General features: G+C 39.6%; 1 protein-coding gene across 1 annotated transcript; it reads left to right on the top strand.

The window, feature by feature from the left end:
• The first annotated feature begins 255 nt into the window (after positions 1–255).
• On the top strand, positions 256–11,838 carry LOC124185748 (UDP-glucosyltransferase 2-like). The gene is made up of 7 exons (XM_046576819.1): positions 256–1,518; positions 2,580–2,846; positions 4,946–5,144; positions 6,903–7,079; positions 8,138–8,455; positions 9,774–10,002; positions 10,168–11,838. The coding sequence occupies exons 1-7, from the start codon at positions 1,276–1,278 to the stop codon at positions 10,310–10,312; spliced, it is 1,578 nt and encodes a 525-aa protein (XP_046432775.1). The 5' UTR covers positions 256–1,275; the 3' UTR covers positions 10,313–11,838.
• Positions 11,839–15,095: the final 3,257 nt, after the last annotated feature.

Genomic DNA, 15,095 nt, shown 5'->3' with positions numbered 1-15,095 from the left:
GTTGCGCGACAAACGGCGAGAAGATGGTCAAGGAAGAAACAAGACACGTGAGAACTGGCGGTATAAGTAGGCATACACTCGTGATGAATATTCGCGAGGATAGTAATTAATAACCATTTTAAAAAGGCCGAGCTCCACCCCGCAGCTGTATAATAACGCGTTAAACCTTGCAGAAGCGGGTAAATCACGTGAGCTTTTTTTATTCCAAAGCGTCGCGGAGGAAAAATTGTGCGAGGCACTCGTCAAGATCGGAAGGATATTGTACGTGTACCGAGAACTGTAAATGAAATCGAAACGCGCGTAGGTGATCAGGTATAATCTAGTATTGCAGGCGCGTCATCGCTGAGCGGTGTTCACCTGACGGTTGCGAAGAACCAGGACCAGGTCAGGGGGGCCTGAAGAACCACCGAAGGTGGGGTTAACTCTCTCTTGGACTCAACTGATAATGAAACTGCTGGCCAGTCACACTTTCACGCTCGCCGCGATTTGAACTTTTCGCTTATAACCGCGAAACAAACGAAACTTCCATACGCGTTTACACTTCCATGTGCATATCTGATTTTTTTTTGCTTTTCCTTGTAATTCTCCCACTTCCGTCGATGTGATAGGTGGAAAAAAAACAAACGGTTCCAGTATAATTGCTTTCGCGTATTTCAACGTTTCGAAAGTAAACAGCCGAGTTGATCAATCGATTGACACATGCACGACATACACGTTTTTATATTTCGTTGCTAAATGTTCGTAACGGGGCCGAAGCGTTAGTGGAATCACAACGGTAATAATAGGTCTGTCTAAATTAATCTGCAACCCCCGATTCGAGTTATTTACCCGCGTTTAAAAACCGCGAGTGAAGTTATGTGCTTGTTCGTCGGTACCGGTAATGCGGCGATGAACCCAACCGCGGTTCATTAGTCTAAAGAAATAAAACCATTGTCAACAACGCTGGTGTAAATACAGGGATGAATCACTAAATGGTTATTAGAACGCAGTGCTGAGCAGTGGAAACAGCAACGATACACATACAAAAAAATCCACGGTTATTATCCCACAGGAAAGACTAGCTGCGCTGAATTGTATCCGCAGTGACAAGTGCGAATCTGACAAAAAATCTGCCACACAATTATTCGGAGAACAAACCAAACGTCACCGTTCTGCAGTGATTCACATCCCGCAGGATAACGGAAGGCAAAAGTCTAAGGGAATAGGGGAGAGCGGTTAACTTCAACTTTATGACTTTGAAGCTCGTTGGTTCAAAGTTCAACCTTGTCGCTGATCATGGGTCGTGAACTCGTACACCTGTTGATTGCCTGCCTGCACTTCGTATATTCCTCACCGCAACCAGCGGAAAGCTACAATGTATTGCTGGCCACGATGGGAGGCACAAAGTCCCACACGGTACCGTTTGTCGCCCTTGGTACTATTCTGAAGGAGAGAGGACACAACGTAACCCTTTTCAGCGCGTTCACTGGCCCCGCGGCAAATAACGCACTGCGCGAATTTGTGCCTCCCGTTTTAGAGGTGGGTTATATCTCAACTCCAGACTAATGTCTCAATCTACGTTCGTACCAAGGGTACAACAAAAGGGATTCCCTTCTTTCGCTCGCACTCGCTGCGAATTTCCGGTGCTCACCGGACTCTTCCAAGTTCCCGCAAGGCTCTGTATTTGGAGTTGGGTTTTTCTCTTCCAAGCCATTTTCAAGACCACCCAGCGAAGTCAAGGCTCGTCTTCCGGCGTTTAATTTACCGTTTTACCGTTTACAGATATTACGACTAAACGAAATGTCGTAGTGTGTGCTCTGGAGAAACTTGGAAGAAGTTCTTGCGAATGGCTCTGCTGACTAATAATTATTTCCCGTCGGAATACACGTTGCTTTCCCTGTATGTTACCGCGTGTGGCAACAAGGCCGATTCAATGAGTCTTTCTTAACAGTCTTGATTTTCAACGCGTTGACGAACAAAAGTCAAGCACTGGACACCTCACGAAATAAGATAATGAAGAAATTTCGCTTAAGAAAGTGTGTCTGTGAGGGAAAGCACGTTTGGCTTCGTCGAATCACACTTTATTTTAGGAATTTTTCGACACTGGAATAAAAGACAAATCACGGCAGGTGCATTCCTTCCGCGTGTATTTTAAATTCCGTGGTAAATTTGCCAATCGGCAATCACCGACGAACCTTCGGGCATAAGTGCATACGCACAAGTTCCATAAAACGTGTTTAACTACCGACTGACATTTGGCTCGAGGAAAAAAGTGTTGCTTCAGAATCGCCAGTATGTGCAACACTCTGCGAGCCGTATCCTGCGACGAACGGAGTTTCGTTGTTATTATTCTTGCCACCCTCGTCGAGAGTTTGACAAGTGTGATAACAATAAAGGCTTATACAACGTTGCGTCGAATCAATTTCGCGGTTAAGAATTACCAAAGAGAGAAAATAACGGAGCAATTTCATCGATAGATACACGCTCTGGCTGTACGGGAGGAAGATGAAATAGACCGGAACGCTTTATGATCTAATGCGAACGATTTTGTTTAATTTTTTTTTTTTGTTTCTTTTTCTATTTTTTTTCTTTTTTTCAAGGCCTACGTCGGAAACTACACCGCCGAATGGGATTTGGTGGGATCGAGATTCCGGAACGAACTTCCTCTATCACCCTGGGACGCGATGCGGTACGGATGGGAAGCCTGCGAAGCGCTCCTGCAGGACGAGACGTCGCTTAACTCCCTCAGGAAACCGGAAGGAGATCCAAGAGCTCGATGGCACGTCGCGGTGCTTGACGGGACTTATCCGGAATGTTTACTGGCGATTCTGCACAAGGAGAACGTGCCAACGATCATGCTGAACACAGTGAGAATATTTTATTGACATATTTACCCGGCCTTGAACCTCCTCATTTGCCGCAACGGTATCTTTGCAGACATTTTCTATTTGTACAGTGTCGGATACTCGGCTGACAAACTCTCAAATTGCCGAGTACACGAAAATATTTCACAACATTTTGGTTCCTAGGTGCGTTCTTTGTCCAAAGTTGCGATCGAATTTATCTAATGTTCAACACGGTATGTTTGTTACTGTAAGTATTTAACGTTATAAATAGTTCGAGTCGATATTCTAAGCTAAACGTTTCCGTTGTTTATATTTTTTATACCCTCAACTGTTCCACACGAATATCGTTCGTATAAATATTTTAACGACCATTCCTTTCTTGAAGGATTACACGAGCGACTAAATTACAATAGATTCTAAAGTTTTTACCGACGTATAAACTTTGCATAAATGTTTTACAAACGTTTTGAAAATATTTTCACTTATAATCTTTTTCCATAACACAAGCGGTAGGTTATTTTCAACGCACTTTTATGCGTACAAACCTTATTCTTTAATACGATCACATCGTAGGATGAGAGTACACAATATGTTTGTGAATCGTGAAGAAAAAATATTTTTCCCAGCGAGGCTTCTTTGATGCTTGAAACTTTCCCGTCTGATTATAGACGAAACTCGATTATGAGAGATAATTAAACCATTAACATGCAAAAGTTATTCGAATTTATCCCTGCTGCGATATTGCATCCCTGCAAGTGAAGTACCTCTTCATTTAAATGATAAAGTTAAGGACGATACACCCAATCTTGTGTCACTGATTACCACAGCTAGACGTCGCATACTGTAAAAAAGTACAACGTTGTATATTTGAATCATAAACTAGCGTATCTGTATTCATGGTTTATCACTGGTAAAAATTTTATTCATTTCATTCTCGAGTGACGAGAGTGGCCAATTAGTTCGACCGCGGTCACTTTGTCCAGAATTCGAAAAGACTTTTTTTTTATTCCGAAGCAATTATCTTCAACCGACAATGAGTTCCAGGCGTACGGAAATTTTTTCGCACAGTGAAAGGCACCGAAAATAGGCTAGGTGATTTTTTTGTAACTTGAAAAAATTTCCACCGTTTTGATTCCCGCAGGATTGATTGATCGGTCATTCAAACTGGGTTGAACCGTCACTGCACCAATTTTCGCATCTTCCTCGAACGACCTCCGTGCATTTGTTTCACGATGGCGCAAGTTAATTGTAGACGAATAAAAATTTGTTTAAATGGAATGAAAAGATGCTTGTTCGACGCTCATGCACTGAATCCTGCAGTCTGTAATGCGACCTAGTAACATTGGGACGGCTCGGAAGTAATCAGTGGCGGTACCTGAATCACTGCAACGGAAATGAGAAACCGAAAGTCTGAGAGATTCATTAAACTTTTACAAGAGAGAACTCCAGACAGCGCTATACTTTCAGCTCGCACTCGAACAACAATTCAAGACTTTGCTATTGTACAATTTCTGAGTTTGCATAACACCTTTCTTCGAAGATTGGCTAAAAACGTTTTCGTCGTAAATATTTAAGGACGAACATGCCGAGTGGTATCAGAAAAAAAGAACCCAATCTGGTTTACCGGTTGAGAAAGACGTGATAAAAAGAGTACTCGTGTCTATTGTACCGTGAATATGGTACAGAATTTTCTTGTGCTCGGGCAACTGCATCCCGTGATATTTTTAACGAAGACCATGAAACTGGCAACGAATCTGTAAAAAAAAAATGATGGTTTAAGCTTTTCATTTTCTGCTTCACGTATAATTTTACGATCCATGCTTGAGAAAATGAACTTTCGTATCCCTACTTCATCTTCTTTATTCTTATCTCTGGTATATCGATCGGTGCGTTGGGTGTTATTCGACTTAATCTTTCGCTTAATAAGCATCTCTCGAGATTTCGTTGATCCCTACTTATCCCCCCTTCTGATTGCGAAGCGTCTGTGCGGCAAGGTTCGTTACTGCGCGTACAATTAATTACCGCTTCCTACAACGAATCCGCAGCGATTAGGAATGAAATTGATAAACTTGGAAACCAGAGATGTCGCGCTAAGACAGAAACGTCTTTTTATCTTGCAGGTTGCCCTCTACACCGGATCCATAACTCGACAGGGTAGCCCGTCGCCGTGGTCGATCACACCGTACTTCGGAAAGGCTTTCACTCAAGACATGAATTTCATACGGAGAATCGTCAACGTCGCGTGTTTGATGACCCTCGAGGTGATGCACTGGGTCATGATTACTGGCTACCTTCAACCCATTCTGAGGAAACAATTAGGTATGTTTTTGCGTCGAGAGGAACCCCGTTGCATTCTGAAAACCGCGGTCTATTTATGCCTTCGAATAGTCGGTGGCTTGTCGAAAACTTGTAGAACTCATGCCGGTCCATTTTCTTCATGCAGTTCAACGTCAGAAATACAAAATAATTGAATACGAGATCTTTAAAAGTGACGCGATGATCTTGAAGCCCGCTTCTTATGGCGCGCATAACGCATTTTTCTAAAAGAAACCAAAAACCGGCAAAAACTGTCTGACAAAATATTTTCATTTGCATCGAATTGCATATAAAAAGTTCTCTTTAGTAAGCACTTTTCTAATTATTACGTAATCCTTCAGAACAGGACTCCTCATAAATCCCTCGAAACGAATCTAGGTACTCTTGTACTATAAATTATCTTTTATGGAGAGTAAAAACTATTTCTCTGAGCACAAGTTCGCGACATGTTTCACAGCTGCTTCAAAGAAATCATTTTTTCGTTCTAATAATACAAGCTTAAAAAAATAACAATCAGGTTAATCATACGTATTGTATTATTCATACAACTTTTCATTAGAAAATTTTCCCACCTTATTCAATGAACTTTGTCACTAATGTGGACATTTACAAATGACAGTCGTACAGAAATTCGTATTATAGTAATTATCCTGTACCGCCATTCTTGCGAGTAATTTCTCAATATAATATTTCACGGTGTAATTTACAACAGCACAGTAATTTATGGGAGGTTTGTTTTGTTGTAACCTAGAAAAATACCGGAAGTGAAGTGAAAGAGTACGTATAGTGTTACACCGAGGACGGTATACGTGTACAATAGTAAAAAAGGGGGAAAAAAAAACAATTGTCAGATATACAGTTACACCGTACCTACAAAAACAATGACAATGAAAACGTTCTTGTTTCAACGAGTTCACCGGTCTTGAAAATAGGCGATGAAACTTGATTTCGGAGAAATTTTTAACATCATTCTAGTAGTTGAGGATGAGTCGACTGGCCGTTAAGTCAAGAAGGAAGAAAAGAACGACTGAAAAATTTCCCATAACGTTGTTTTCGTCAATAATGGTAAACACGATTGAAACAACATTCCTACTGTACAGTAGAAGCGAACCAGACCAAATTCGAACAACACAAGCTATAAGATATCAACAATTTGAAAAAGGTTCTAAAATTAGAATGTTCAATATGATTGAGCTCTGGTGTTTTTAAACCGATTCTGATGTTTTGGTTTTATTTATTTTTACCGTGTAAATTTCCAGAGGTAAACGGTAAGAAATTTCACAAACAACACCACCGCCATTTCATTAATTTCGAACACTGAAATTGTAAAACCTTCTCTCGGATCGTTGACATCTTAAAGTGTGTTATTCGAATTCAGTTACAATCACGTCTGTTACAAATTGGAGATGTTGCGTCATTCAAGTTCATCGTCGTTGGCGCAAATAAAGCTGCTGGAAATTTTTCAACATTTTTGTTTCTCCTTTCCTAACATTTGATTCAATGAGACTTGCGATCCGTCAGCTTCATCCTTAATAGACCGCGGTATTCATCCTCTCTTGTACACCGTGAATCGATAAAACACAGAATAAATTCTTTGGATGTACCGGCATAATGGCGTGATAATAGCTGATAAACACGCGATCTCAGCTATTTGCAGACTCGGCTGTAACTCGGCCATTATGCGGCGTGGCTGAATGGGTGTGAATGAATGGTAAACGGAATACTAACAAAGTTCACCTCTCCGTTTCGCACAAATTACAGGCGACGACGTCCCGGATGTCAGGGATCTGATAGCTGACGTACCATTGACGTTTCAAAACAGCCACTACACAGTCGCGGACTCTCTTCCACATCTGCAAAACGTCGTGAACGTTGCATGTTTGCATTGCAGACCGGCAACGGAGCTCAGCACGGAACTTGAATTATTTCTGCGAAGAGGTAAAATTAATGCGAACGATGCGCGAGTCGTTCACTTTCATTCTCTGTTTCTCTCGAGAAATTTTTCTCCCCGTAAATTATCTCCGCGTGTGAACGAAGATAACAAACTCGCAGAAACGAATTTCTGACCTTTCGTGCTTTTCTCTGCGACTCTCGAAATCTCTCTGATTTTGTTACAAATTTTTACGTACATAAGTATACCCGTGCTTCGTAACGTTTCGTTCTGTCCATTGAATATATTCGTTAATGAAGTAAATTTCGTCAACTTGGATTTAATCACTGGACACTTTAATGAATGAAAAAACAAGGTGCCATTGTGGTTATAATTATTGTTCCAATATACTATACCGATTAAAATCTCGTGATTAATGGAAAGTAATTTCTGCTTCGTCATATTTAGAGTCGATGACCTAAATTTCTGTCCTAATATATGCCATAGAATTTGTACTATCCGCAAAGTTTCTCGCCAAAATTAGTCAAAATTCGTAAAAACGGGTATATTTTTCTAGAAAAAACCCAACAGAACAATTAGCGAATCTAACGTATATCAAACGTGTATTATTATGTCACACTTGTTTACGCGCGTGTGTTTTGCGGAGAAAAAATAAATAAATAAATAAAACTGTCCACCTGCGAGGTATTTTCCATCTGTACTACTTTCTTGGTCCGGGATGAACGTCCGTCTTACGTAAAGGCGATGACTGCAGGGGGCATCGAGGCCATTGATGACGTAACGACGGTTCGTGGTTGGTCGTTGATTTCTTGATATCGCACTTGTCGTAACCAACGTGGAAAGTTCTCGCGGTGGTAAAATTTCCGGGATCATTTGGCATAATCATCGTTCCATTATCGAAGCCCCGTGGAGGAATTTTCGGGAAATTCGAGGCCAAGTGAAGAGACGAGGAGGGTCCTCGAACGTCGAGAAGCGTCGCGAGCTCGGTAACGAGGCGATAACGCGGCGTCTTCGCGCCTCGCGAAAATCCGCGAACGGAATCTCGAGACTCTAATTGCAAGGGTCGAAAGTAAGGGTGGTGGCTCAAGAAAAAATAATCTTTCAGGTTTCATCTTCGTCTCGATGGGCTCCTCGGTGCACGCGGCTGGAATGCCTGACGCTCTTCGCGAAATCTTCATCGCCGCCTTCTCTACTCTGCCTTACAACGTCGTCTGGAAGTGGGAGGGTGGGAAGATAGAAAATCTTCCCCCCAACGTCAGGATAGCCGCGTGGTGGCCGCAGCAGGAGTTGTTGGGCCACCCGAATCTCAAGGCTTTCGTGTCTCACGGAGGACTTCTTTCCCTACACGAAGCCGCATTTCACGGGGCGCCGACTCTTGTACTTCCGGTATTCTGCGATCACGACGGAAACGCAGCGCAGGCCGGTCGGTATTTGTTATCTATTATTTGGCCGAAATTTTGTTGATCGTGACGAATCCGAAACCGGAATTTCATCATTTCAAAATCCAATATTGCGGACCCAATTTAAAATCGGATGTAAAATCGGAAAAAAACTATCAAAATTCGATGATTCTTAACGAAACTTGTTACCGAATTTGTAAATAAACTGTGATAAGGTTAGGACGTGGAAATTTATAAAGTGGGACGCTGAGCATCGCGTTGTGACTGAAAGGGTTGAACCCTGCTGTGGATTATAGATGTGTCGGTAAAAAATTTTTAAAAACACGTTGGAAAGGTCCGAACGTGAAGAGGGTACGAAGTGGGTGAAAATCGGGAATTCATATCTCGGCAACCAATTATATTCGAATCGATTGGGGTTTCCTTTATTCGAGGGTATGTAGATCGAGCTTCGTTTACATATCTTTTTTATCGGAATCGATCAATAGGAAGCAAGGTTATTTTTAATAACGTCAACCACGTCGCTCGATGACATAACTACGTTTTACGGTGCCCGCGGTATACCGAAAACTACTCAAACTATTCACATAAAATTTGGAGAAAGTGCTCTTGGATACTTTGTCCTCTTAGTCACAACCCATTTCTATTATGACGACTGTTTTAAGTTGAGATTTGATTTTTCGTAAAACATCTACGACGTTTTTAAACGTAACTGTCGAAAGTATGCAATGATTTGAAAGAAGTGGAATCGTGGCAAAGAGAATCCAAGAATAATGTCTCAAAATTAATCGAAGTAAGTCGGTTTAGACGTTTTCGATATATCGTGGCCACCGCTAAACATTTCACCAAGCGAAACGACTGACGTTATTGGCAATTACAGCGCCTAGCCGTTAATTGCTTATATAAACAAAAAAGGAGAGAAAACACGTAAATGAAACTTGAATCAGCAAAATTTTGAATAAAACAAACCTCGATAGAATCGAATAATTTTTTTTTAGTCCTCTACTGGAATGTATATCCCCTTAATTAATTCGTATCCATCGATTTCTCGTCACCACTGAGCAGAATTGAAATTTTACTCGACGAACAACAATCGCAACGTGACCGACGATGAATTTGTATTACGTGTTACAATATTATATTGCAAATTCGTAAGACTCAACTTGTCACACCGCAGTCACGCGTGATTGCAAGTTACGTAAGAAGAAAAAAAAAAACTCGCACCAATATCACTTGGAGCGACAGTCTTCGCACTCTCTTAAATTCTTTCTCCGCGCACAAGCTTTCATCGATATCGATACCCCCCCTTTATTATTTACTGTCTCATTTTCTTTACCGAATCAGAGAAACAAGGCTACGCACTCTTGATGGACCTCGCCAGCATCTCGGCGACTGCGCTTCGCGAGGGAATTTTAAAGGTCGCTTCCCCGAAGAGCAACCCTTACAGAAATGCCGCGATACAGAAGAGCATCCTGCTAAAGGACCTGCCGATAAAACCTCAGGACTTGGCTACCTGGTGGGTCGAACACGTGGCGAAATATCGCGGAGCTGAACACGTTAAGAGCACGAGCAGGTGAGTTTTGCATATTTCGGCAAGTTTCGCGCGTAAGTGGCTTTTAAATTATCTCAAATTCACTCCCCGACTTCGAGGGTAACTCGTTATCACATCTAATCGAGGCATTTGTGCAAATCCTCTACTTTTCCATCAACTTTATAACGAATGATTTATACCACATAGGCACATGACGACGATTCGTTACTATTCAATCGACGTAGCTGCGTTCTACGTGAGCCTCGTTACGATCCTCGTTTACACCCTGAAGAAATTCACGCTGAGATTAGTAGTGGCAAAAGGAAACATCGCTAAGATGAAAATCGACTGATGACCAACCCAGGTTTATTACAGTGGGAAGAGGAAACGTACGATTAAGCTGACAATTAACGACAATTAACGAAAACGAAAGTGATCTCTGTCCAAATCGGACACCGTCACACGAGGATGTGTAAATATGTGTGTTCCTGCGCGGAGAGGAAGTACGTACATGTATGATACATTCGGTGAACGATATTCTATTACCGATAGTCATAATGCCAACTCCGCCAGGCCTCTACATGTAATACATATGTATATAATTATAAACGGTCGTGAAAAGTGAGTGTGGAACCAAAACTTGGACTATTACGCAAGCGTATACTTACATGCATATGCATATGTATATATATATATATATACATATATGCGAGGTTTGTATAAAATTTGCGAACAGTTTACACGTATCACATTGGTGCTGCGGCGATGATTATTATTCTATAGCAACGGCACCTGGTAACGTGCAATATGCATTGAGAATAAAACCGTAGCGGGAAAGGTGATCCGAATTTCACCGCTTCGTATAATAATAAGATATAACGTAGCGTGCGTGCTGCAAGAGAAGCTATTATATGTTATAGAGGCATTGCAAGCCACTAATATCGGCGCTGTTCTTCTGCGCGTGTCGAACGTCGCGCTTTCTAACGCGGCAATAAAATTGTAAAGCGGTAGGTAGCCACTGTGAATAAAAAAAAAAAAAAAAATGTGTGTGCACATGTATATACTATATAGAATTTATAATTTATATTGTAGACATGTATTGAATTTATCGTAAATCAACGCGATGTGCCGAACGAAGCGCCGCAGTCACGCTGCTGCGATATATTATACATAATATTTCGTGTGTTGAATTTTGTTTTTTTTTTCTCTCTCTTTACTTCTACGTTGTAAATTAGAAATAGGTATAATTCTTATCGCATGTACGTGTATATGTTTGTTGTATATGCATATAGTTTTAGTGTAAGCAATTTTAGTGACACACACGCAGATATGTTTAAAAATCGAAAGTTTTCCAATAACATGACGTAACTTTTGTTTTATGTAGGTACCGTAACATTCGCGTGTATATTTATATAGTATATAGTGTGTAGTATAGGAGTGGACGAAACTTGTGGTTGAACGTTTCTATATATGTACATACGCGTGATCCTTGAGAAACGTGTAAAACTTCAGCATTTTAATATCTTACACATATCCTCTGCGAAGTTCCTGCGGCGAATAAGAACTTTTGAGGAAATAATTTTTTATTATTTTCAACTTCTCTTGCTTCTGTACCTACTATTTTGATTATTAATCTTTTTTCCTCTCTTTGAACGTCGTTCGTCTCAATTTGTTTTTACGCAGACGTGGAAATAATTTCGATTTGGTCACGCACGGTTAACTGTTTATTAATTTTCATGAAAAAAAAAAAACTACTTGTGTTACCTATAAATAATTTTTATCACAGATTGTTTTAGTTTTAAATTGAATATGTTGAAATATTTATTTATAAGTAGATCGTTGGTAATAAATTAAGTGGAAAAAGTACAAGACACGTATTGATTTTCGATTATACAACCTCGCAACTTAATTTCGTCACACCTATCGAACGATATAAGAAGTACGTTGGACATGAGCCTCCGGACTCCTTTCGCTGTTGAAAAGTGGCCGTCCGATCATCTTTGTTTCGACGATACCGACCACAAATAACAATTATATAACAAGCAATACGAGTGATCGGTATTTTTCTTTATTCGACGTTTCCACATAAATTCTTAATGGTATTTTCCAAAATTTTGATACAAAATATGATTATAAAATCATACGAAGCTATTTACAAGAACGTATCATCTACCATTTCAAAATACCCAAAACGGTTGCTTAATTTTAAGTAACGACGACTGATAATATTCAATTATCCCAGGTGTTTTCAAGTAAACGTCACAGTATGTTGGGTTGCCTACCAGCGAGGAAAAGAATTATCGCTAATGCAGACCTACCGAATCATAATCACTTTAGTCAAGTCAAGTCAAGTCATATAATCACTTTAATGTGACTCCGGAACGCGATCGCTGAACGATTCGACATGGGTTATAGTTACCCGGTATAAGTTACGTTACCACCTTCGTTTCAGTTTACAAAATACCAAGAGTGGTTGGAATATTTATTATAGGCGTGATCAGGACGTTTGTTCTCGAGTTTATCTTGAATTTGAATTTTTCCACAAGTTTACTTGTCGTAAATAGTATATTAGCACTGTTCAAATGTTTATAAACGTGCAGTGCGTATAGACACTTCACGTAGCAGATTAAAGTTGTTCAAAAGCCTTGAGAATAATTGTAGGCGAGCTCCAAGAACAGTTCGACTTGAACATACCATTCTTTTGTAAGATTTTTGTACAGGTCTGTAAATAGCGATACGATAAGTGGCCGTTGTTCATATCGAATATTCAAAGGTACGAGAAGACTAAATAAATATAGATTATAATAAATAAATACAGACGACCATGGAATTCCTAGCATACCGCAACTGTTACTACAACTAATTACTGTATCACCTTCGATTTCGATACAATGGGAAAAGCTTGACGTGTTATCGGACAAACAATATTTCACTACGTATTCGTTCACAATATTCGTTTCTCCGCTTTGCTTCATTTTTCTCGAGGCGTCGGTGCAATTTAATCGTGAATCGATGTACGTAAGATAAGTGAATTTCCCTGGAAAATACTTTCAAAGACCTTCGCAAATGACGGCATCTCTTATTTATTCGGTAATTATATGATCCCTCCATTTCGAATCCCGATATTGCTCGTCGTTCCGACGGATGCATAATTCAACGGGATAATATTGTTCCAAACCTTGTCGAGCCGACATTCCCGGTTGACGCGGAATTTATAAACTATTCTGAAGAGAACAATAACAGTTTTTCAAAGGACGAATTATCTCCATTTTCATCGCTGGCTTTCATCGTATTCGAGTTTGAATTTCATTCGGAAGAGCGAAATTAGATAAAGGAAAATAGAAATATTCCTCGACCTTTCCTTCAAGTTGGGGCATTTCTTTGCCGTAACGATAGAATTAAATGCCGAAAGAAATGGAACGCGAAATGCAATACGACCGAATCGTTTCTGCATCTTTATGCGATTTTGAGAATTCGAAACGTATTATAGCAAATGCTAATGAAGGATTTACGATCACTGAAACCGAAAATTTTTAACCAAAAATACGAAATAGAGTATTACTACTTTTTAAAAAAATCAAAAATAAAAGAATTATACACAAGTGATGTCAATAACGAATTTAACGAGTTCAACGATAAAATCCTGATTTGTATAGGAATAACAACTTTTGTTAATTACATATACACTACGATGACTATGGAATCTATGCTACTAAGTTTGACGGATCAATATGGTGAATCATAAAAGTTTCTGAAAACACTTGTTTCCAACTTCGTCGGAACTATATATAAGTATCTGAGAACATTCTACCGATGGCAACAGATTCAAATAGGATACAAGATTGCGTATGTTCTCATGAAAATTATCACATCACGTGGGTGAAATTTCATGTTTTTACAAAACGTTTGTTGTAGTTTTATACAGTAGCATTAAACTCGAGTCATGTAAACGTTCTGAGGAAACGAGGAATCCAATCAAAATAAACAAGATTCACAAATATTTCATGCTCTTCATTCCAGCGATAAAGCAACTAATTCGGTGCGCGCAGCTTTCATTAAACGAAAGTTCCGAAATCAGAGGTTTACCAGATATGTCATGCATAATTCGAGGCTCCCGGTATAACGTCGTAATTAAACCTGTCCGTGTTACATGTGTTATTCAACGATCCCGACTGCTGGACCTGGAAGAAAATATATGTGTAAAATAAACCTTGCTAGCTTGACTTTCCAAATTAGCAGCATCCGATCACATTCATAGCATTTTTTTTTATTCTTGTTGTTTATTTCTATCTTGATTTTTGGGCTTTTTGGAGCTGTTCTTATTATAAAATATCTTTTCAAATTGGTAATATCTCTTTATTATTAAGGTCTAACTGATTATTTAACAAAACTGCTCGGCGTCGAACGTGTGGAACGTTTGTTTTTGCGGACAAATGAAGGTGACCGAAAATTTAGAAAGAACGGGATTAGCCGCGTCGATTTTACTGAAGCGTAAATAAGACTAGCTTGGATAAAATTTATATTCCCATCAACAAGTAAACTTATAATTGGATATTATAGAAATACGATTAGGCCCTAGATTAATGAAGAATAAATACGGGGTATATCTATACAGATATTTATCCAACGTCGCGTTATTAAACTTTGCGAAGAATTATTATTACTTTAAATAGCAGTGAATTCACTCGGATTACGGGAATGCGCATCTTAATTACGTTTCACTGTCCGGTTATTTATTAAGTAGAACTTCAACGTCCACCGATGTGTCTTTCGTCAATTTAGAGAGTATATTTCCTCAAATTTTAAAAAGTACATCAGGTACAAGAATTCGATATCAGTGTGTAAAAAACCACAATCGCTCCAACCTACAATGGATTAACAATTCTAAAGTTACGTTTCGAAATCAAATTCCATTGTTCATATGCCACGTAATCTATTTCCCTCGATTCGAACAAGTTATTTATTTACCGTACACGCTTCAACGTTAAACTATTTAACTCGTTGTCAGTGTAGTAATTCTTTCTTTCATTGTATCAGAGAAGTGAGAATCAAGTTCGTAAGAATCGTTAATATACGATAAGGGACTTATCCACCTAATGGTTACGAATAAATCGCACACGCGAGGAAGGTGAGAA

This window comes from Neodiprion fabricii, chromosome 6 (genome assembly GCF_021155785.1).
Source record: "Neodiprion fabricii isolate iyNeoFabr1 chromosome 6, iyNeoFabr1.1, whole genome shotgun sequence".
NCBI lineage: Eukaryota > Metazoa > Arthropoda > Insecta > Hymenoptera > Diprionidae > Neodiprion > Neodiprion fabricii.
The sequence above is the reverse complement of the archived record's forward strand: the minus strand, read 5'-3'. Positions and strand labels throughout refer to the sequence as shown.